At 35.8% G+C, this 23,333-nt stretch overlaps 1 protein-coding gene across 1 annotated transcript in view; it reads right to left on the bottom strand.

Moving 5' to 3' along the window:
* Positions 1–10,044: 10,044 nt before the first annotated feature.
* LOC117324615 (proteasome activator complex subunit 4A-like) overlaps positions 10,045–23,333 on the bottom strand; it is a 52,117-nt gene continuing 38,828 nt past the window's right edge. Inside the window, exons 43-47 of the mRNA XM_033880536.1 lie at positions 14,303–14,455; positions 14,051–14,125; positions 12,941–13,147; positions 11,349–11,484; positions 10,045–11,004 (exon numbers count right to left, since the gene is read on the bottom strand). Coding sequence (XP_033736427.1) covers positions 11,350–11,484; positions 12,941–13,147; positions 14,051–14,125; positions 14,303–14,455 — 570 coding nt within the window. The 3' untranslated portion in view covers positions 10,045–11,004; position 11,349. The remainder of the gene's footprint in view (positions 11,005–11,348; positions 11,485–12,940; positions 13,148–14,050; positions 14,126–14,302; positions 14,456–23,333) is intronic.

Below are 23,333 nucleotides of genomic sequence, written 5' to 3'. Positions count from 1 at the left end.
CCACAATATACTTCTGTGGGGAGATCCCGACCTTCCACAATATACTTCTGTGGGGAGATCCCGACCTTCCACAATATACTTCTGTAGAGAGATCCTGACCTTCCACAATATACTTCTGTAGGGAGATCCTGACCTTCCACAATATACTTCCGTATGGAGATTCTGACCTTCCACAATATACTTCTGTGGGGAGATCCCGACCTTCCACAATGTACTTCTGTGGGGAGATCCCGACCTTCCACAATATACTTCTGTGGGGAGATCCTGACCTTCCACAATATACTTCTGTGGGGAGATCCTGTCCTTCCACAATATACTTCTGTGGGGAGATCCTGTCCTTCCACAATATACTTCTGTGGGGAGATCCTGTCCTTCCACAATATACTTCTGTGGGGAGATCCCGACCTTCCACAATGTACTTCTGTGGGGAGATCCCGACCTTACAGAAGTCATTATCCATTACAAACATGGGCGATTATAAACCGATATAACTAGCTTTACAATTATCATAAAATAGATGAAGTTTATATTTGAAAAACTTCAAATGCATCTATCATCGAGTTCGGTTAGGCACATCACACGGTTGATAGTTGTTTATAATGAAGCAGTTCTACACGTCTACTGACCGACTTAATCCTGACACATTCTGTCCCACAGAATCCACGGAAGTTTTAATTCAATTTTTAGACCTGTAGGCCTGTCAAATATTAATCATCAAAGATTCGCGGTGACATATCGTCACGTTTCGGGGATATCCGTGACTCAATTTATTCAAGCTATTTATAAATAATTCAAAATATAAAAAAAAACTGTTTTTATTTGTTATTTTTTTGTTTGTCTTAATACTATTTGTTTTCTATTACAATGTCGTTAACATAATTGTTAAATTACAATAAAAAATTATAATATCTTGTTTTAAAATAACGTTTCGATATTTTTAAATGCAAAGAGAATTTTTACTTGCAAGAGACTATAAAACAGGGGAAATAACTCTTGTTGTGTGTGTGTGTATTTTGTTTTTTGTTTTGTATTTTTGGGCAGAAAAATGGTTGGTAAAATTCAACCCGTTGAAAACGGAAGCATTACTTATTTTAAACACCGGGCTAGATCATGACTGATTGTGATCGATAGTAGATTTAACGATGTAAGCACATAGGAGTTACTTCAGACACAGGTGCCTGACTCGTTTTATAAGATAATGACATATAAGAGTACATATAAATGATAAATTGATAACATGCTATGGCTTATTTTAAAGATTGGCCATTTCTCTTCAATTCAAGGCCAACTTCGAATAAATCCACCCAATACAATCGAAGCTACCTACTTGGAAATAAATACATCAGATTTCAAGCCTGAGGGAGTTCAGACCTTTCTCTTCAGCTAGGATCTGCTAAAATGGGTCAAATTGACTGAAATTTCAAAAATCTTCTCTCTACTCTCAGGTTTGATGGAATCAAATAATCTTCTTTAATAGAAGGGTCTTAAGGTACTTTACCAAAATTGTGAATTTCATTACCCTTAGGTCTCACGTTTGCCCATGGGGAGGGGGTAAACTTTACTATAGTTTATATAGGGAAGTCACATTTTTGACTATAATTTGTTTTATTTCGATTGGAATTCATTCTAACTTGGTTAACATTATCAGCATTGGATGACAGTTTGATGGTATGCACATGTTGGCAATGACTGATCCCTAGGGGCTGATGGGTTGGGCCAAAAATCGTCAACTAAATTAACTGAAATATTTCAAATCTCAGGTGACCGTTAAGGCCCATGGGCCTCTTGTTACAATTCAAATCCTAGCTTGTTGTGCAGGCGACACATCCACTTCGGTGGAATTCTTGTTACTTACATTAATCACTCTTGTTGACCCAGATGGGAGAACTGTTGGTCAACATACGGAACAGCCTGCCACCAGAGATGATGTTATCAAGAACTATCAAATATGTCGAGTCTTGTCTAGACCATCACTGGACCATCTGATACTTATAAAGAATTCATTATGGAAGGAATGTACATTGTACTCTTTAGCTCACCTAGTCCAAGGACCAAGGTGAACTTATGCCATACTGTGGCGTCCGTAATGAGTTTGAAAATGAGTTATTGCCGTTTGTAATAATTTTATTGGATCTTGAACAAGTTTGAATATGAAAATTCTTTGACAGTAACTTACAGAATTATTGCCCTTTGCTTAATATTGGACATTGTGAACATTAAAACTCGAGTAAATGTAGCCATATAGACAAGATCTTGGAAGAGTTTGAAGATTTATTCAAGGGTAACTTATTATAACAATTTTTTAGCTTGTGTGGCCCAAATGGTAGAACTTTTAAAAACGTTAAAATACTTTTTATTTTTCAATAATTACCAGGATTTAGTCCACCTTTAGGTTAAGCGATTGTTGGGAGAGCCGATTCAAAATTAGGGAAACATTTGAAATTTAACTTAAATCTGAGTATCTTCCTTATTTTCTGAAATATCCAGGTAAGCAATGCAGGCCCTCTGGGCCTCTTGTTTTCATCACGGGCAACGATCGTTATCATCAAATTAAATCAATGTTGTAAACAATAATCGTTCTGTGACGTTAAATCTAAACTATTGTTCATTAATGTATTGAAATGTCCTCTCGTCGGATTTTTTCACGAAGTATTGATCTGTCAGTAGCCTAGAGGAAAAAAACAATACATGAGTTATTTCCCCTGTTAAAAAGTCGTGTGTAAAAGAAAAATTCCATTTGCATTTAATTCATCAAAAAACGATTTAAAAAAAGCAATTAAGATTTAATATTATATTGTTAAACAACTGATAAAATGTTTAATGCTGATATACATAACATAAGAAGAAAATGAACAAAATAACTAAAAATTATCAATATTTCTTAAACATTTTATAGCATTATAGCTTCATCAACTCCTCTCACTCTTGAACGGGCTGGTAAAGCCTATGCTGCTAGCGTTCGACCGCGAACAAAAATGAAAATCTTTGGCAGACCTTGAGGTCTTAACAAGAAGAAACTATAAAGAAATGAACAGCATAGTTTTAATTCTGGTGGTTATAATTTTAAACTATTGGTGAAATAAGTTAACAGACTAATGAGTTTCATGATCACAGCATTATACATAACGGGTTTCTTTAGGCTATACAAAAATTTCCTCATCCGAAAAAAGGTGGGGGAGGGGGGTCCTGGGTCTTAAGCGTTTTTAAAAGTTCCAACCTTTGGGCCACACAAGCTTAAAATATTGTTATAATAAGTTACGCATGAATAAATCTTCAAACTCTTCCAAGATCTTATATATTAAGCAAAGGGCAATAATTCTGTAAGTTACTGTCAAAGAATTTTCATATTCAAACTTGTTCAAGATCTATTAAAATTATTACAAAGGGCAATAACTCATTTTCCAACTCATTCCATATCTAGTTGATATATTATGGCTGCCTACAAAGTTTCATAAAATTTTGTTTATATTTACTAGAGTTGTCGTGTTCAAAAGTTCCAACAAATGATATTATTACAAAGGGAAATAACTGTGTAAGTTACTGTTGAATAAATTCCATTTTCAAACTCGTCCAATAATTATGGCTGCATACAAAGTTTCACCAAAATTGGATGATAGTTCACAAGGTAATTGTTGACGGACGGACGCCACAGTATGGCATAAGTTCACCTTGGTCCTTGGACTAGGTGAGCTAAAGAGTACAATGTACATTCCTTCCATCATGAATTCTTTATAAGTATCAGATGGTCCAGTGATGGTCTAGACAAGACTCGACATATTTGATAGTTCTTGATAACATCATCTCTGGTGGCAGGCTGTTCCGTATGTTGACCAACAGTTCTCCCATCTGGGTCAACAAGAGTGATTAATGTAAGTAACAAGAATTCCACCGAAGTGGATGTGTCGCCTACACAACAAGCTAGGATTTGAATAATAACAAGAGGGCCCATGGGCCTTAACGGTCACCTGAGATTTGAAATATTTCAGTTAATTTAATTGACGCTTTTTTGGCCCCACCCATCAGCCCCTAGGGATCAGTCATTGCCAACATGTGCATGTCATCAAACTGTCATCCCATGCTGATAAAGTTAGAATGAATTCCAATCGAAATCAAACAAATTATAGTCAAAAATGTGATTTCCCTATATAAACTATAGTAAAGTTTACCCCATCCCCAGGGGCAAACGTGAGACCCCTGGGTCATGAAATTCACAATTTTGGTAAAGCACCTTAAGACCTTTCCATCTATGAAGAGTTTTTGATTCCACCATATCTGAGAGTAGAGAAGAAGATTTTTGAAGTTTTAGTCAATTTGACCCATTTTAGCCCCGCCCCTCAGGCCCCTTGGGGGTGGGGACCATATAATTCACAATTTTGGTTGACCTTTAGCCATAGAAGCTTCCAGCCAAATTTCATTGAATTTGGTTTAGAGGTTTTGGAGAAGAAGTCGAAAATGTAAATTGTTTACGGACGGACGACGACGGACAAAAGGGGATTAGAATAGGTCACCTGAGACTTTGTCTCAGGAGACCCAAAAATCAAACTGATTTGCTTTGCAAATCAAAACATGTTTCATGCAAAATTTAAGTGTTTTTCATACAGAAACCAGAAAGCACTATATGAAGTTTTAGGTTGATTGATCCAAAGGGAACTGGACAGATTTTCTATTTATTTACAGTGACCATGACTTTCAAACCTGAAAAGCAATCCCAAGCAAGTACTTTTGATAAAGAAGTACTTTACAAAGTTTGAGTTTAATTGGTCCAAGGGAACTCGAGTTATCAAATGGAAACCAGGTTTCTATTAATAACAACAGTAATCTTGACATTTGACCTTTGAACATCAAAACTTAAAGCAATCCCAAGCAAGCACTTCCTTTAGGAAAGCAATGCATCAAGTTTGAGTTTGATTGGCTCAAGGGATCTCATGTTATCGCAAGCAAACCTATTTCATATTTAAAGTAGCAAGGACCTTCAACCTTGAAAAGCAATCCTAAGCAAGCGCTTTTGGTAAGGAAGCACTGTGTGAAGTTTGAGTTTGATTGGCTGAAGGGAACTCGAGTTATTGCATAGAAACCAATTTTCTATTAATAATAACAGTGACCTTGACCTTTGACTTTTGTACCTGAAAAGCAATCACAAGCAAGCACTTTTGGTAAGGAAGCACTGTGTGAAGTTTAAGTTTGATTGGCTGAAGAGAACTTGAGTTATGGCATGGAAACCAATTTTATATTTATAATAATAGTGACCTTGACATTTGAACCCGAAAAGCAATCCCAAGCAAGCACTTTTGGTAAGGAAGCACTGTATGAAGTTTGAGTTTGATTGGTCAAAGGGAACTCAAGTTATTGGATGGAAACCATTGTGTGGACGCCGCCGCCGACATAATAATACCTATATGTCATCTTTTCAAGGCGACACAAAAACTAGGTTACTTATATCACAAACGAGGCACATATTTTTTCATCAAGAACAACATTAATTTTTCAACATTACTGAACTTTAGCTTGGCGTGTAAATTACAAGACAGATTCTGTCAACCATGGATTATACACACATCAATACCCTGCATGCTTCATTTCAAAGTTGCAACGTCTCATTCAAGGAGCAGTATCTAATCATGGATAACATGTAGTATTAACAGCACCCTAAATGATTTTAATTTTCATTATAATCCTGAGCGCCATTGAAATGGCCAGTGATTATCAAGCTAAACATCTGAGAGAGAATCCCTTTGTCTCACCTGAAGGAGTAAGGCAGCAATCTTAATTGTTCAGAGACAAACATTTTATTTTCCCAATCAGGAGTGTGCACTGCAAATTGACTGAAAAACAATCTGCTATTCAGGAGGAGTGGACCTTTTTCTCTTGAAAAGTCAACAGGAAACCATGCCAACACCAGATAAACCGATACAAAACACTCCATACAAATTTGAAATAAATTTATTTACATCATATTTTACAGGGACACATATATGGTACACTTACAAAATTTGACATCATATAACTAATTTCTTGTATCAATATAACCACCCATACACACATTCAACTGGGGTGACTGTCTGGAAAGTTGACTGCCTAATGGGCCTTTTTTTCTATTTTTTTGGTGAGTTCCAAGGAAAGAATCAAATTGAAACATAAAATTTACCTTGTACCTTTGAGTGAAAAAAAAAATCAACTTCTTAATTTCTGAAAAATAAATAAATAGGGAAATAAAAATTCAAACCTTGGTTTAAACTGTGACAAAGCCCACAAGTAAAACAATACTTAAGCATGTAATAGTTTGGCAGAGACAAATTTCCAGACATAAAACAAACTCACCTTAATACTAAATGTTCAGGTATTGATCATAATTGATTTATTTGTTCAATTCATGGTTTTGTTTAGGGATGAAATGTTTTGATGATGAAAATTTACTGCTATACTCTAATTCGATCTCATGCATGTATGCTACATGAGGAAGGTGTTAAGAACACAATGGGCATGGACATATCTGAACTAAATCACAGAAAATTAGTCAGATAACTCATCTAGAACTTAAATGAACTGGCAACACCTGGTTACATTTTTTTCCTGACAAGAAACCAAAATAATGAAAAGAAATTATTGCTAAAAATTGTTTCAAAGTTAGTATTTGGACATTATTTCCAATAAACAGTTATTTACTGAACTTGAAGCTATAGAACCTCTAGAGTATAAAATAAGATTTCTTTTCATCACCGGTATACCTATATAGTACGTATATTACCTATATTGTAAGTAAATGGCTAAAAATTGATGAAGATCTTCTGATTTCAGTCTAGAAAATTGGCTGTGATGTCACTGTTGCACAAACAAGATTCTTCACGTCACGTTTTGTCTGAGTATACCATATCCTTGACCCAGTATCCTCCAAACGCGAGAGGTCGTGTTCACTCACAATCTCTCCACAAACTAATCAAGTCAATACCCTTGGATTTGGAAGATACATACCCGGATATCTTTACATTAATATGAAGTTAAAACATTGTTAACAACTTACTTTAGATTAAAAAATTAAGTAAGAAATAAAAGAAATAAAGGACAAAAATCAACAAGAGATCCCAAAGGGATCTTGGCGCCCACCATTGAATGATCTTTATAGGTTCCATGTCAGATTGATCTTTTCTCTACTTTTCCCTTCCTTTAAGTCTTATATTACTAATCTGTGTAAATTCAGAAACAGCCCTCTAGTACTTTTCAAACAAGGGGAACCTATATATAAAATTTAAGATTTAGCGATAATGGCTGTCTGTCGGCCATGTTGTTTTCCGATTGGTCCCAAAATGCAATACCAGGGACCAAGGGGAACCTACATATGAAATTTGAGAAAAATCCCTTCAGTACCTTCTGTACAATAGCGATAACAAACTTCAATTTTCAAAATACAAGATGGCTGCCTGTCAGCCATGTTGTTTTCTGACTGGTCTCAAAATCCAATATGCATAACTAGGCACAGAGGGCAACCTACAAATGAAATTCAGAAAGATCCTTTCAGCAATTTCTGATAAATAGCGATAACAATCTTCAATTGTCAAAATCCAAGATGGCTGCCTGTCGGCCATGTTGTTTTTCGATTGGTCTCAAAATGCAATATGCATAACTACGCACTGAGGGAAACCTACATATGAAATTTGAGAAAGATCCCTTAAGTACTTTCTGAGAAATAGCGATAACAAACTTCAATTGTCAAAATCCAAGATGGCTGCCTGTCGGCCATGTTGTTTTCAGATTAGTCTCAAAATGCAATATGCATAACTAGGCACCGAGGGAAACCTACATATGAAATTTCAGAAAGATCCCTTCATAAGTTTCTGAGAAATAGCGATAACAAACTTCAATTGTCAAAATCCAAGATGGCTGCCTGTCGGCCATGTTGTTTTCCGATTAGTCTCAAAATGCAATATGCATAACTAGGCACTGAGGGGAACCTACATATGAAATTTCAGAAAGATCCCTTCATTAGTTTCTGAGAAATAGCGACAACAAACTTCAATTGTCAAAATCCAAGATGGCTGCCTGTCGGCCATGTTGTTTTTCGATTGGTCTCAAAATGCAATATGCATAACTACGCACTGAGGGAAACCTACATATGAAATTTGAGAAAGATCCCTTCAGTACTTTCTGAGAAATAGCGATAACAAACTTCAATTGTCAAAATCCAAGATGGCTGCCTGTCGGCCATGTTGTTTTCAGATTAGTCTCAAAATGCAATATGCATAACTAGGCACTGAGGGGAACCTACATATGAAATTTCAGAAAGATCCCTTCATTAGTTTCTGAGAAATAGCGATAACAAACTTCAATTGTCAAAATCCAAGATGGCTGCCTGTCGGCCATGTTGTTTTCCAATTGGTCTCAAAATGCAATATGCCTAACTAGGCACGAAGAGGAACCTTTATATGAAATTTGAGAATGATCCCGTCAGTGCTTTCTCAGAAATAGCGATAACAAACTTCAATTGTCAAAATCCAAGATGGCTGCCTGTCGGCCATGTTGTTTTCCGATTAGTCTCAAAATTCAATATGCATAACTAGGCACAGAGGGGGACCTACATATAAAATTTCAGAAAAATCCCCTTATTAGTTTCTGAGAAATAGCGATAACAAACTTCAATTGTCAAAATCCAAGATGGCTGCCTGTCGGCCATGTTGTTTCAGATTGGTCTCAAAATTCAATATGCATAACTAGGCACCAAGGGGAACCTACATATGAAATTTCAGAAAGATCCCCTCAATAGTTTCTGAGAAATAGCGATAACAAACTTCAATTGTCAAAATCCAAGATGGCTGCCTGTCGGCCATGTTGTTTTCAGATTGGTCTCAAAATGCAATATGCATAACTAGGCACCAAGGGGAACCAACATATGAAATTTGAGAAAGATCCCTTCAGTACTTTCTGAGAAATAGCGATAACAAGAATTGTTTACGGACGGAGGGACGGACGGACGGACGGACGGAGGGACGGACGGACGACGGACCACGGACGCAGGGCGATTTGAATAGCCCACCATCTGATGATGGTGGGCTAATAAAACTAAAACCATGATTGATGATATATGATTAGACTCATCTTAAATGGATGTTTTGGAGTCCTGGAAACTACTTAGAAACATTGTTATCCTATTTTTCCTTGTCATAGTGCGAAAGATATTCAAGTGGTATACATGTGAAGATAAGGAGTTTTAAAGTGTTGCTGAAATATCTCTCAATTTGAGGTCCTCTTGCATATTGTGAATAATTTTCCATTCAATTAAAAAAAGCACCGGTCATACTTTGAAAATATGAACACATTACTTATTGAAAAGGTCTAAATTCTTTTAAAAGGTTGAAATCACTACAAATTTCATTCACATATAACATTAATCGTATCCTAACATGGTATTTACTATACCTTTGAAAAAGAGAAAAAAACATTTCAGATTATATTTTGACATTATATTTGTGGTTTTTGAGTATTGACATTAATGAATTACATTGTATATAATCTATCTAATTACTGACGAAGGTCTTTACACCAACAAATACAACCACAATGACATAGTTTTCATAAATTTTACACATTGAAGCCTCTATCAGGCTTTAATGCTTTGTTTTCTGTTTACATGAGCATTAACCTGATTCACAATTCATATGACTTCAAATCAAATTTATTATATACTTTAGTTTAAAGGTTAAACTCAATTTACCATTCTTAATTATTTTACAATAAAAGTTTCCATCTCGTGGAAATTATCCTTATCAAAAATAAAACACAAAGTTTCAGAAGATTTCTATTTGAATGTACAACATAACAGATCATCTAAAGGCGTCTTGACTTGCATGGAAGTTTGATATACTGCCTCCTCGACTGTAGACATTGGCTATACCAAAGGTGTACTGGTATCTTGGAAATATAATCTGAAAATATTGATAGTACTAATCTGATCACAAAAATGTGTACCTTCTTGCAAATTTACCTTCAAAAAAATAATTAAAAAAAATTTAACAAAAAATAATAATGTCATTATACAACTGAGGTTTATTACTGTTTTTTTTTTTTTTTTTTAAATAAAGTACCAATGTCTACAATTATTGGAGAGGATACTCTCCCTTGGAAGAAGAGCGACCTTCCTTCGATATTACCAGCGATTAAAAGGAAAGACTATCACAAGTTATTTTTTCCTACATAAAACTAGCTGTCATTATATCAATGGGGACTTTCCCTTGTTAAATAATTATATTTACTATTTACACTCAATCTCCCATGCTACAAATCTTTTTTCATAAACTCACAAAATTTTGACAATTTTCAACACAATTATCAAGACATACTTCACACAGATTATAACAGATTATATCCTGACTGTTCAGCTCGCCACGGTTTATATATGGCCGAACCTTATTAAGGAATGGGAAGAAACATCACAATAAGATTAAAATTCACAAAACAAGTTTTCATCTCTCCATCATAAAGTCATTCAGCGGTAAAGCACCTGTAAAGAGTCAATGCTAAGAACACCTCTTATAGTCATTTTTCACAGATTAATATGGGGTTACTTTCATTAAATTTACCAATACCTGTGTGACCAGACTTGTTGAAAGTCTGGACTGTTAATTTCATAAATTGTCTTTCTACATAAAGGAAAGCCCTTATTTTCCTCACTCCCAGTAACGAGTCAGTGGTAAACCCATCTCACCATTACAGTGGTGATGTTTATAAGTCTCTCACCTCTGACCGCGTACAATGGACATGGTCATGACCTGTTATATTTGTTCTTGTATCTTAAAGTTCCCACAATTTCCTCTCCTCCAAATGAAGCGAGTCAACACCACTAAAGCTAGCAATCTCGCGTGAATGACAGTCCGATCTTCCTCCTGACTTCGACCTCTGGCCGTATCCTCTGACTGTCACCTCTGGCCTATCCTAGCTGTCACCTCTGACCTTTCCTGACTGTGACCTCTGGCCGGGATATTAACATCCAATCTTGGTTGATAATGACGGGATATTCTGTAGACAAAACATGTAATATAAGAATATCAAACTTCATCTTAATAGAATGAAATCAAGCAGCAAAGATGTGTAAATTCAACATGGGTTCTGTTCAAACAAAAACAAAAACTTTCAAAATCAAAAATGTCATTTTCCATATTTCCTTATTTTGGTTTTCAACGTTGTGATCTATTAAGAAATTTGTTAAAAACCAAACACATAGCTTGACATTTTACTCTATAGCGGGATATTTTACTCTATAAAATGACATTTTAATCTAAAGTTATTTTTTTCTCTCATCTACAGTAAATGTCAGTAATATTACACCTAAAGCTAATAGTGCATGCGAACTAGCTACAAACCTCATGCATAATAGGTAGGAGAAACTAAGAGATCCGTCAGTATAACCAGCTGATCGTCTGTAAACATCTGTTTATGGTCGTGCCAGTTATCGTGATGTGTCCGACGGAAATCTGACAGTGTCTTCTTAACAGTCATCTGAAGACAAAACAAGAGAGATAAAGATGAGTGTAATTAATGATCACTGTCATCAGATGGAACAATTAACCAGGTCCATTCCATCATATAACTCCTTATAAAACAGAATTAAATGTGACGAACAATTGTCAAATCAAAATGCTTTTGAAGAAATCAAAACCAAATGTCATAATGATGAAGGTAAATGAAAGATTGGTCAAAATCTGAGCAGAGTGATTTCTAGACAAGATTAAAATTCTGCTAAAAAACCAACTCTTTCAAAATTCAGGAAATCAACATGCTGTACAACTTCATGGTTGATAATAAAATCTACAACGTATCTAAACGGAGAGAGAATATCACCAGACAATGTTACACTTTAAAACAAAATAAACAGTAATGTTGAACAAACTGTTTGTGTTAATGTATGTGTAGGCAGTGCAAGAACAGAGACCTTATCATACCCCTAGGATGTAGTTAGAGGCTTTGCATGGTTAAGGTTGTACTTACCTGTATAGGTTGTACTTACCTGTAGGCTGTACATACCTGTATAGGCTGTGGATGGTTAAGGCTGTACTTACCTGTATAGGCTGTGGATGGTTTAGGCTGTACATACCTGTAGGCTGTACTTACCTGTATAGGTTGTGGATGGTTAAGGCTGTACTTACCTGTATAGGCTGTGGATGGTTAAGGCTGTACTTACCTGTATAGGTTGTGGGTGATTTAGGCTGTACTTACCTGTATAGGCTGTACTTACCTGTATAGGTTGTGGGTAGTTTAGGCTGTACTTACCTGTATAGGCTGTACTTACCTGTATAGGTTGTGGGTGGTTTAGGCTGTACATACCTGTAGGCTGTACTTACCTGTATAGGCTGTGGATGGTTAAGGCTGTACATACCTGTAGGCTGTACTTACCTGTATAGGTTGTGGATGGTTAAGGCTGTACTTACCTGTATAGGTCGTGGGTCGTTAAGGCTGTACTTACCTGTATAGGCTGTGGGTCATTAAGGCTGTGCTTACCTGTATAGGCTGTGGGTCGTTAAGGCTGTACTTACCTGTATAGGCTGTGAGTCGTTAAGGCTGTACTTACCTGTATAGGTTGTGGGTCGTTAAGGTTGAACTTACCTGTATAGGCTGTGAGTCGTTAAGGCTGTACTTACCTGTATAGGTTGTGGGTCGTTAAGGTTGAACTTACCTGTATAGGCTGTGAGTCGTTAAGGCTGTACTTACCTGTATAGGTTGTGGGTCGTTAAGACTGTACTTACCTGTATAGGCTGTACTTACCTGTATAGGCTGTACTTACCTGTATAGGCTGTGAGTCGTTAAGGCTGTACTTACCTGTATAGGCTGTGAGTCGTTAAGGCTGTACTTACCTGTATAGGTTGTGGGTCGTTAAGGTTGTACTTACCTGTATAGGTTGTGGGTCGTTAAGGTTGTACTTACCTGTATAGGCTGTGGGTCGTTAAGGTGTACTTACCTGTATAGGTTGTGGGTCGTTGACATGGTTACTGAGATCCATGAGGATCTGTGGCATGAAGTTTGGCACGTCGTAGGGGTAGGCCTGTACAAAGGCACCCAAACCCAGGACTCCAGCATGGCGCTTCACCAGGGCCTCCAACGGAAGGTTGTCTTTCAACTGCTTCCTCTTTTTCACCTTTGTTCTACTCAGAAGCTCGAAATGGTCCTGAAACACATTCAAAATACTGGAAGTTAAAACACGTTAAAAAAAAGAATTCTTGGATATTCATCTGAATCATTTTTATAACTGCCCTCCTAAATGTGATTGTAGCTGTTCCCAAGTCTATAAATTTCTAAGTCTGAGGCTGTCCCTAAGTCTATAAATTTCTAAGCCTGAAGCTGTCCCCAAGTCTATAAATTTCTAAGCTTGAATCTGTCCCCAAGTGTATAAATTTCTAAGCCTGAGGCTGTCCCTAAGTCTATAAATTTCTAAGCCTGAAGCTGTCCCCAAGTCTATAAATTTCTAAGCCCGAAGCTGTCCCCATGTCTATAAATTTCTAAGCTTGAATCTGTCCCCAAGTCTATAAATTTCTAAGCTTGAAGCTGTCCCCAAGTCTATAAATTTCTAAGCCTGAAGTCCTTTAATCTCAAATAACCACTGGTCCATTCCATCCAACAATAACTCCTCATACAAAATAATCAAATATTACATCTCTAATGTTCTCCGATAGACGAGATCCCAGATGGATCTTGGTGCCCACCATCTTTACTCATGAATGTTCAAACAGGATCAATATATGACATGCACATCTAGGATCAATACTGGACATCATAGTTTCAAAAACATCATTTTAAATCAATATTTTATGAAAATTCAGTAACAAAATTCCAAATGGTTGTAGGTGGTCATCTTGAAAATATGATAATATTAAAAATGTGGCACAAACAATTAGCACCAACAGTGAACGTGGACATATAGGTGAATGAAAGGCTCTTTCAAATAAGTATATTTTTAAAAGAAATTATATCTAGAAACAGGAATGTCATAGAATGAAAATTCAGGTAAGGTCAAATTTCAATGACACTATGGTCTAGAACACGTGATAATGACCTGGTTTATATCACTCACCAACATGTGTTGATTCATCTGGAGGAACCCACAATGCAACAGTCCACTCAACGTAATGGCCGCCATTTCTCGCACCTGTTAACCAATACAAAGAGTTTGTTGGTGTTATGTCAACTAAACAGAAAGTGTAATTGGGTAATATACATGTCGGAAGAGCCTGTATTATAACTTACTGGAGCATTAGTACATACTTACTCTGTGTCTTTATCATAATGTATATAGAAGTTTGTCACTACTAATGTCTATACTCACCTCTAACTGGTCGTCACAGATCAGTCCGAGTACAATGTCCTCGATCTCATTGATGTACTCGGGAGTGTGGAAGGTAAAGTAGTTACAGAACACCATCACCTGTACGTAGCTGAGGATGGCCACGCGGGCGTGCCACGACTGTAACAGTGTCACCTGAAAACACAACATAGGAAGCTCATTACATTGTACAGGCCGATATCAGAGACATGCAACATTTACAGATAACAGAAACATCCAACATTTACAGATAACACAAACATCCAACATTTACAGATAACACAAACATCCAACATTTACAGATAACACAAACATCCAACATTTACAGATAACACAAACATCCAACATTTACAGATAACACAAACATCCAACATTTACAGATTACACAAAAATTAACATTTACAGATTACAGAAACATCCAACATTTACAGATAATACAAACATCCAACATTTACAGATAACACAAACATCCAACATTTACAGATAACACAAACATCCAACATTTACAGATTACACAAACATCCAACATTTACAGATAACACAAACATCCAACATTTACAGATAACACAAACATCCAACATTTACAGATAACACAAACATCCAACATTTACAGATAACAGAGACATCCAACATTTACAGATTACACAAACATCCAACATTTACAGATAACACAAACATCCAACATTTACAGATTACAGAAACATCCAACATTTACAGATAATACAAACATCCAACATTTACAGATAACACAAACATCCAACATTTACAGATAACACAAACATCCAACATTTACAGATAACAGAGACATCCAACATTTACAGATAACACAGACATCCAACATTTACAGATAACAGAGACATCCAACATTTACAGATAACAGAGACATCCAACATTTACAGATAACAGAGGCATCCAACATTTACAGATAACAGAAACATCCAACATTTACAGATAACACAGACATCCAACATTTACAGATAACACAAACATCCAACATTTACAGATAACACAAACATCCAACATTTACAGATAACAGAGACATCCAACATTTACAGATAACACAGACATCCAACATTTACAGATAACACAGACATCCAACATTTACAGATAACAGAGACATCCAACATTTACAGATAACAGAGGCATCCAACATTTACAGATAACACAGACATCCAACATTTACAGATAACAGAGACATCCAACATTTACAGATAACACAGACATCCAACATTTACAGATAACAGAGACATCCAACATTTACAGATAACAGAGACATCCAACATTTACAGATAACAGAGGCATCCAACATTTACAGATAACAGACATCCAACATTTACAGATAACAGAGACATCCAACATTTACAGATAACAGAGGCATCCAACATTTACAGATAACAGAGACATCCAACATTTACAGATAACAGAGGCATCCAACATTTACAGATAACAGAGACATTCAACATTTACAGATAACACAAACATCCAACATTTACAGATAACACAAACATCCAACATTTACAGATAACACAAAAATTAACATTTACAGATAACAGAGACATCCAACATTTACAGATAACAGAGACATCCAACATTTACAGATAACAGAGGCATCCAACATTTACAGATAACAGAGACATCCAACATTTACAGAAAACACAAAAATTAACATTTACAAATAACACAAACATCCAACATTTACAGATTACACAAACATCCAACATTTACAGATAACACAAACATCCAACATTTACAGATAATACAAACATCCAACATTTACAGATAACAGAAACATCCAACATTTACAGATAACACAAACATCCAACATTTACAGATAACACAAACATCCAACATTTACAGATAACACAAACATCCAACATTTACAGATAACACAAACATCCAACATTTACAGATTACACAAACATCCAACATTTACAGATAACACAAACATCCAACATTTACAGATAACACAAACATCCAACATTTACAGATTACACAAAAATTAACATTTACAGATAATACAAACATCCAACATTTACAGATAATACAAACATCCAACATTTACAGATTACACAAAAATTAACATTTACAGATAACACAAACATCCAACATTTACAGATAACACAAAAATTAACATTTACAGATAACAGAGACATCCAACATTTACAGAAAACACAAAAATTAACATTTACAGATTACACAAAAATTAACATTTACAGATAATACAAACATCCAACATTTACAGATAACAGAAACATCCAACATTTACAGATAACAGAAACATCCAACATTTACAGATAACACAAAAATTAACATTTACAGATTACACAAAAATTAACATTTACAGTTTATACACAACACACCAAAACAGTATGAAAGTCAAAAATTTATTGAATGGAACCAATAACTTGTTCAGGCTCATATTAAATATTACCTAAAGGTTTTGGCATTCTTAGGGGCTGCTCATTCTTACAACTAAATAACATCAACTAACAATATTACATAATAAATTTTTACTCACTACTAAAAAGATACACCTAAACAATTAAGATACTAATTATACTATAGGGGCATGCAACCCCCAAGCTAGAGCGATCATAGCTTAGCTAGCTATGACTAATAGAAAGGAGAGAAACCTAGCTTGAGCGACCTCAAGCCACAGAGTAAGCAGTTGGTAGCTAAAAAGCAGGCAGTTCTGCTAAGACTGTTTCAGATGAGGCGACCCCCGAGCTTGGGCGATCCCAAGCATATCATCTACATAAGAAATAAATACACAAAATATGATATAATGAATTGGGGGCAAGAAATTCCCCGAATTTAAAAGTGCTAATATCACGGCGTGATAAATTCATTACTGTGAGTGATATCCTCTAACTATTCCGTACTAAGAAGAGCAGCCCAAAATAAAAATAAAAATGTGACAACATGTAATAAAATAAAGCTTATAATTAACCAACACAGATGTACAATGAGGTGCTGCGAGCCGGCTTCCCCAACCTGAATCAGGGAGGTAGGTTTATCCAATGCTCAGACCAGCTTGCCAGGTGTTGTCTCACCATGAGGCCTTACTTACCCCTAAACAAATGAGCCCGAAACAAGTAAAAAAAGACATGTAATAAATATAAATATTATAAGTAAACACATATAATAAAAACAACATATACACATGAAAAGTACAGGCAATCAAAACAAAACAACAGTATATAAATATTAAAAGGTAATTATAATATAATATAAACAATTATACACAAACAACAGTAAAGAAAACTGCAAATTATCAAAGGTGGAGGTGGGGCGGATGGTGGATGATGAATAAAACACTGCTGCTACAAATAATCACGCTGCTTGAAAATGAATGCAGGTGGCGCTATCCCCTGACGTATTTCCATTGGTCAAGAACATCACGTGATCAAAGGCGCGAGGTTAGAAATAGATATTTACTAACATGAAGACTGTGACGGGGTTTTTAAATGTTGTGTACAAACAACTATTTAGTAAACAAAATATCATTTTATACACAACACACCAAAACAGTATGAAAGTCAAAAATTTATTGAATGGAACCAATAACTTGTTCAGGCTCATATTAAATATTACCTAAAGGTTTTGGCATTCTTAGGGGCTGCTCATTCTTACAACTAAATAACATCAACTAACAATATTACATAATAAATTTTTACTCACTACTAAAAAGATACACCTAAACAATTAAGATACTAATTATACAATAGGGGCATGCAACCCCCAAGCTAGAGCGATCATAGCTTAGCTAGCTATGACTAATAGAAAGGAGAGAAACCTAGCTTGAGCGACCTCAAGCCACAGAGTAAGCAGTTGGTAGCTAAAAAGCAGGCAGTTCTGCTAAGACTGTTTCAGATGAGGCGACCCCCGAGCTTGGGCGATCCCAAGCATATCATCTACATAAGAAATAAATACACAAAATATGATATAATGAATTGGGGGCAAGAAATTCCCCGAATTTAAAAGGCCAAATCGAAGAGGTTACAATAAAGTAACCGAATGAGAGCCCCCAAGAAAGAAATTATGTGTAAGAAGGATATGACAATGTAATATTTTTAAGAGTGTAGATAAAGTGAATCGATGATGAACTAGAAAATTATTGATTATAATCAGTACAACTAAGCACAAATTTGCCTATAGAAATTAATGCACCGTATATTACATATATACACCCATAATTATCATATGCTCTAAAATGAGACATTAAGAAGTTAAATGTGGTCAGTGGCACAGTAACTGGTATAAAGCTTGCAGATAAACCAAGTAATGACAAGAGTTCAAATGATTGAAAGGTTATATCACGTATGGAATAAAGCTGAAAAAGAGAGGAAAAACATACCTAATACTATAAAGTGAGATAGTATTTAAAGGAGCACAGATTCTGCGTCTGTGAATGAGACAGATGCAAGAACTACATCCTTCTGATGGAGGTCTAATTAAGGAAACAGTGCCAATGATAAAGTGTTAAGGATGATAATTCGGTACTGGGAACGCACCCTGAAGATGTAAGAGGATAACAAGCTCCGTATGTCAACTATATCTACTAATAATAGACAAAGAAAGGGTTGCAGATGTCCTAAGAAAGTCAACAAACTGGTTGCCAAGACTAAGGATCTTACATACACAGAACAGGTAGTTATAATGAACCTGCCAACACTCAAACTGATTACGATGCATAAAAGGAGATACGATTAAAGTTATAAGTACTTAATGCAATAAGGATACTGAATGTAGTACAGGGCTTATACAGCTAACTTAAATAAACAAGATGTGAGTATTTCGAGAAACACCCAGAGAAGAGACTTGACTCTGTCGGACTCCAGAGAAGCAGCTTGACTCCAGGTATTTCACGGTGAAGAAAGAAATTGAGTACTCAAAAGTAAAGAAGGGGCTTGACTCTACTGAACAGCAGAAATACAAAAGGATACTGAATGGTGTACAGGGCTTAAACAGCTAACTTAAATTAACAAGACTTGAGTATTTGGAGAAACACCCAGAGAAGAAACTTGGCTCTGATGAACTCCAGAGAAGCAACTTGACTCCAGGTATTTCACGGTGAAGAAAGAAAATGGGAGTACTCAAAACTTAGAGAAGGAGCTTGACTCTACTGAACCGCAGAGAAGCAACTTGACTCTAAAATGCCTGACTTAGAGAAGAAGCTTGACTCTACTTGACAGCAGAGAAGCAACTTGACTCTAAAATGCTTGACTTAGAGAAGAAGCTTGACTCTACTTGACAGCAGAGAAGCAATTTGACTCAAAAATGCCTGACTTAGAGAAGAAGCTTGACTCTACTTGACAGCAGAGAAGCAACTTGACTCTAAAATGCCTGACTTAGAGAAGAAGCTTGACTCTACTTGACAGCAGAGAAGCAACTTGACTCTAAATCATTCATACTGAAAGGTCCTACTAGAGAAGAAGCTTGACCCTACTGAGCCATAGAGAAGCGACTTGACTCTAGTACCCCTGTAGTGACAAACTTGACTCCTATGTGCTACTGAGAATACCCTTGGCTCAAGAGTCGCAGTGACTCATGAGAATAGACTTGACTCGCAGACACAGCTGAGAAGACCCTTGACTCTTGAGTTGTGATTACTCATGAGAAGAGTTTTGACTCATGATTGGAGAAGCAATGACATGACTGCATAAACTAACGAATCAAAACACAGCGAAGTAGTAGCTGGTGGCATGACAAACTTGACTCCTAAGTGCTACTGAGAAGACCCTTGGCTCGGAGTCTCAGTGACTCGTGAGAAGAGACTTGACTCGCAGACACAGCTGAGAAGACCCTTGACTCTGAGTGTGATTACTCATGAGAAGAGTTTTGACTCATGATTGGAGAAGCTAAGACCTGACTACGTAAGCTAACGAATCAAAACACAGCGAAGTAGTAGGTAGCTAGTGCGGGACACTCTTGACTAAGTGCTACTGAGAAGACTACATACTTTGAGTCGCAGTGACTCATGAGAAGAAACTTGACTCGCAGACACAGCTGAGAAGACCTTTGACTTCGAGTTATGACAACTCAAGAGAAGAGTGACTTGATTGTGGTTGAAGACATGACCTGATTACCCACAAAATAAATAAATAAAACACGACATAGGTTGGTGGCTATTGTAAGGAAAAACTTCACTTCTTATGGCTGCTGAGAAGATCCTAGACTTTAAGTTGTGATTACTCATGAGATGAGTGACTTGACTCGTAATAGAAGAGGCTTGATCTGACTGATAACTAATTAAACCTAGTACATGATAATAACAATCTAGTAACAGACTAAATAAAGTGAGGAAGAAACATCATCTCTATATATCTATGACAAAGCTCTCCTTAACAGTTGCATAATATATTCCGCACAATGTATGAACAAGAATCTGTGACAAGTACAAGGAAAACAATAATGCTAGATACAGATAAAAGGTGTGACAGCTATGCCGTAAACCAATTATTTAAAAATATCTGTGACAAGTACATAGAAAACAATAACGCTAGATACAGATAGAAGGTGTGAACGCGAAGATATAAATGTTTACTAGAGTAATGAGTTGGAAGCATAGTAAGCTGATGCTACGATTTCCACTTTATCTGCATGTCGCTATCATCGGGAGATGGAAACGCATAATGTAGTTCGGTGAGTTTCCGAGTCGTCTGTATGTAGTTATCAAAGTTGTTCGTTGATTATCCGAGGAGTCTGCATGTCGTAATCGTCGGGAGATTGAAATTCCGACTAGTTAAGTTGTTCGGTTAGTTCCGAGTACACTGCATGTCGTAATATCGCGAGATGGAAATCTAGACTAATAATGTTGTACGTGTAGTTCCTTAATTATTTTTCCTTAAATCAGATAATTACCCCTACAAAATTAACCGTAAACGCCAAAGAAGACGATGCAATGCCCTACAGTGTTCGACAAGACATGGGCGCTGCCATCTTGAATCCCGCACGGAATCCTGGGATCGCGCACCAAGCTGCTGGTAGTGACGCGTTCCTGACCTGCTTGGTCGCCATGTTAGATGACCCGAGAAAGTTTACAAACTGATGTCTTTCGATTTCCACTAGCACGAATAAGTCACACACAAAGTTAGATCCCGATAGCAAAGAAAACACAAATCGTGGTTGCATAAAGACTGTTAGGATCCATATAGGAAATACACAGCTCGATGACGAATGACATTCGTCAATGTAAACTAAAGGAAATGTCCTCGACACACGTCGATAAAAATGTAACCAAACACAACCCACGTGTAAATACCGTTATTGGTGTGTACTTCACTGTCGTAGGAGACGACAACTCCAGGCAAAACACTCGTAAGTTCAAAAGTCAATAGGAGTTGTTGCGACGAAAGTAAACAATAGGAGAAAATAATGATGAATAAAACACTGCTGCTACAAATAATCACGCTGCTTGAAAATGAATGCAGGTGGCGCTATCCCCCGACGTATTTCCATTGGTCAAGAACATCACGTGATCAAAGGCGCGAGGTTAGAAATAGATATTTACTAACATGAAGACTGTGACGGGGTTTTTAAATGTTGTGTACAAACAACTATTTAGTAAACAAAATATCTTTTAACAGAAACATCCATTATTTACAGATAACAGAAACATCGAACATTTACAGACAACACAAACATCCAACATTTACAGATAACACAAAAATTAACATTTACAGATTACACAAAAATTAACATTTACAGATAACAGAAACATCCATTATTTACAGATAACAGAAACATCCAACATTTACAGATAACACAAACATCCAACATTTACAGATAACACAAAAATTAACATTTACAGATTACAGAAACATCCAACATTTACAGATAACACAAACATCCAACATTTACAGATAACACAAAAATTAACATTTACAGATTACACAAAAATTAACATTTACAGATTACAGAAACATCCATTATTTACAGATAACAGAAACATCCAACATTTACAGATAACACAAACATCCAACATTTACAGATTACACAAAAATTAACATTTACAGATAATACAAACATCCAACATTTACAGATAACACAAACATCCAACATTTACAGATAACAGAGACATGCAACATTTACAGATAACACAAACATCCAACATTTACAGATAACACAAAAATTAACATTTACAGATAATACAAACATCCAACATTTACAGATAACAGAGACATGCAACATTTACAGATAACACAAACATCCAACATTTACAGATAACACAAAAATTAACATTTACAGATAATACAAACATCCAACATTTACAGATAACACAAACATCCAACATTTACAGATTACAGAAACATCCAACATTTACAGATAACACAAACATCCAACATTTACAGATAACACAAAAATTAACATTTACAGATTACACAAAAATTAACATTTACAGATAACAGAAACATCCATTATTTACAGATAACAGAAACATCCAACATTTACAGATAACACAAACATCCAACATTTACAGATTACACAAAAATTAACATTTACAGATAATACAAACATCCAACATTTACAGATAACACAAACATCCAACATTTACAGATAACACAAACATCCAACATTTACAGATAACAGAGACATGCAACATTTACAGATAACAGAGACATGCAACATTTACAGATAACACAAACATCCAACATTTACAGATAACACAAACATCCAACATTTACAGATAACAGAGACATGCAACATTTACAGATAACACAAACATCCAACATTTACAGATAACACAAAAATTAACATTTACAGATTACACAAAAATTAACATTTACAGATAATACAAACATCCAACATTTACAGATTACACAAAAATTAACATTTACAGATAATACAAACATCCAACATTTACAGATAACACAAACATCCAACATTTACAGATAACACAAACATCCAACATTTACAGATAACACAAAAATTAACATTTACAGATTACACAAAAATTAACATTTACAGATAACAGAAACATCCATTATTTACAGATAACAGAAACATCCAACATTTACAGATAACACAAACA

The sequence above is a fragment of the Pecten maximus genome, chromosome 3 (assembly GCF_902652985.1).
Source record: "Pecten maximus chromosome 3, xPecMax1.1, whole genome shotgun sequence".
Taxonomy (NCBI): Eukaryota; Metazoa; Mollusca; class Bivalvia; order Pectinida; family Pectinidae; genus Pecten; species Pecten maximus.
Note: the sequence above shows the minus strand (reverse complement) of the source record. Positions and strands in the feature narration are given on the sequence as shown.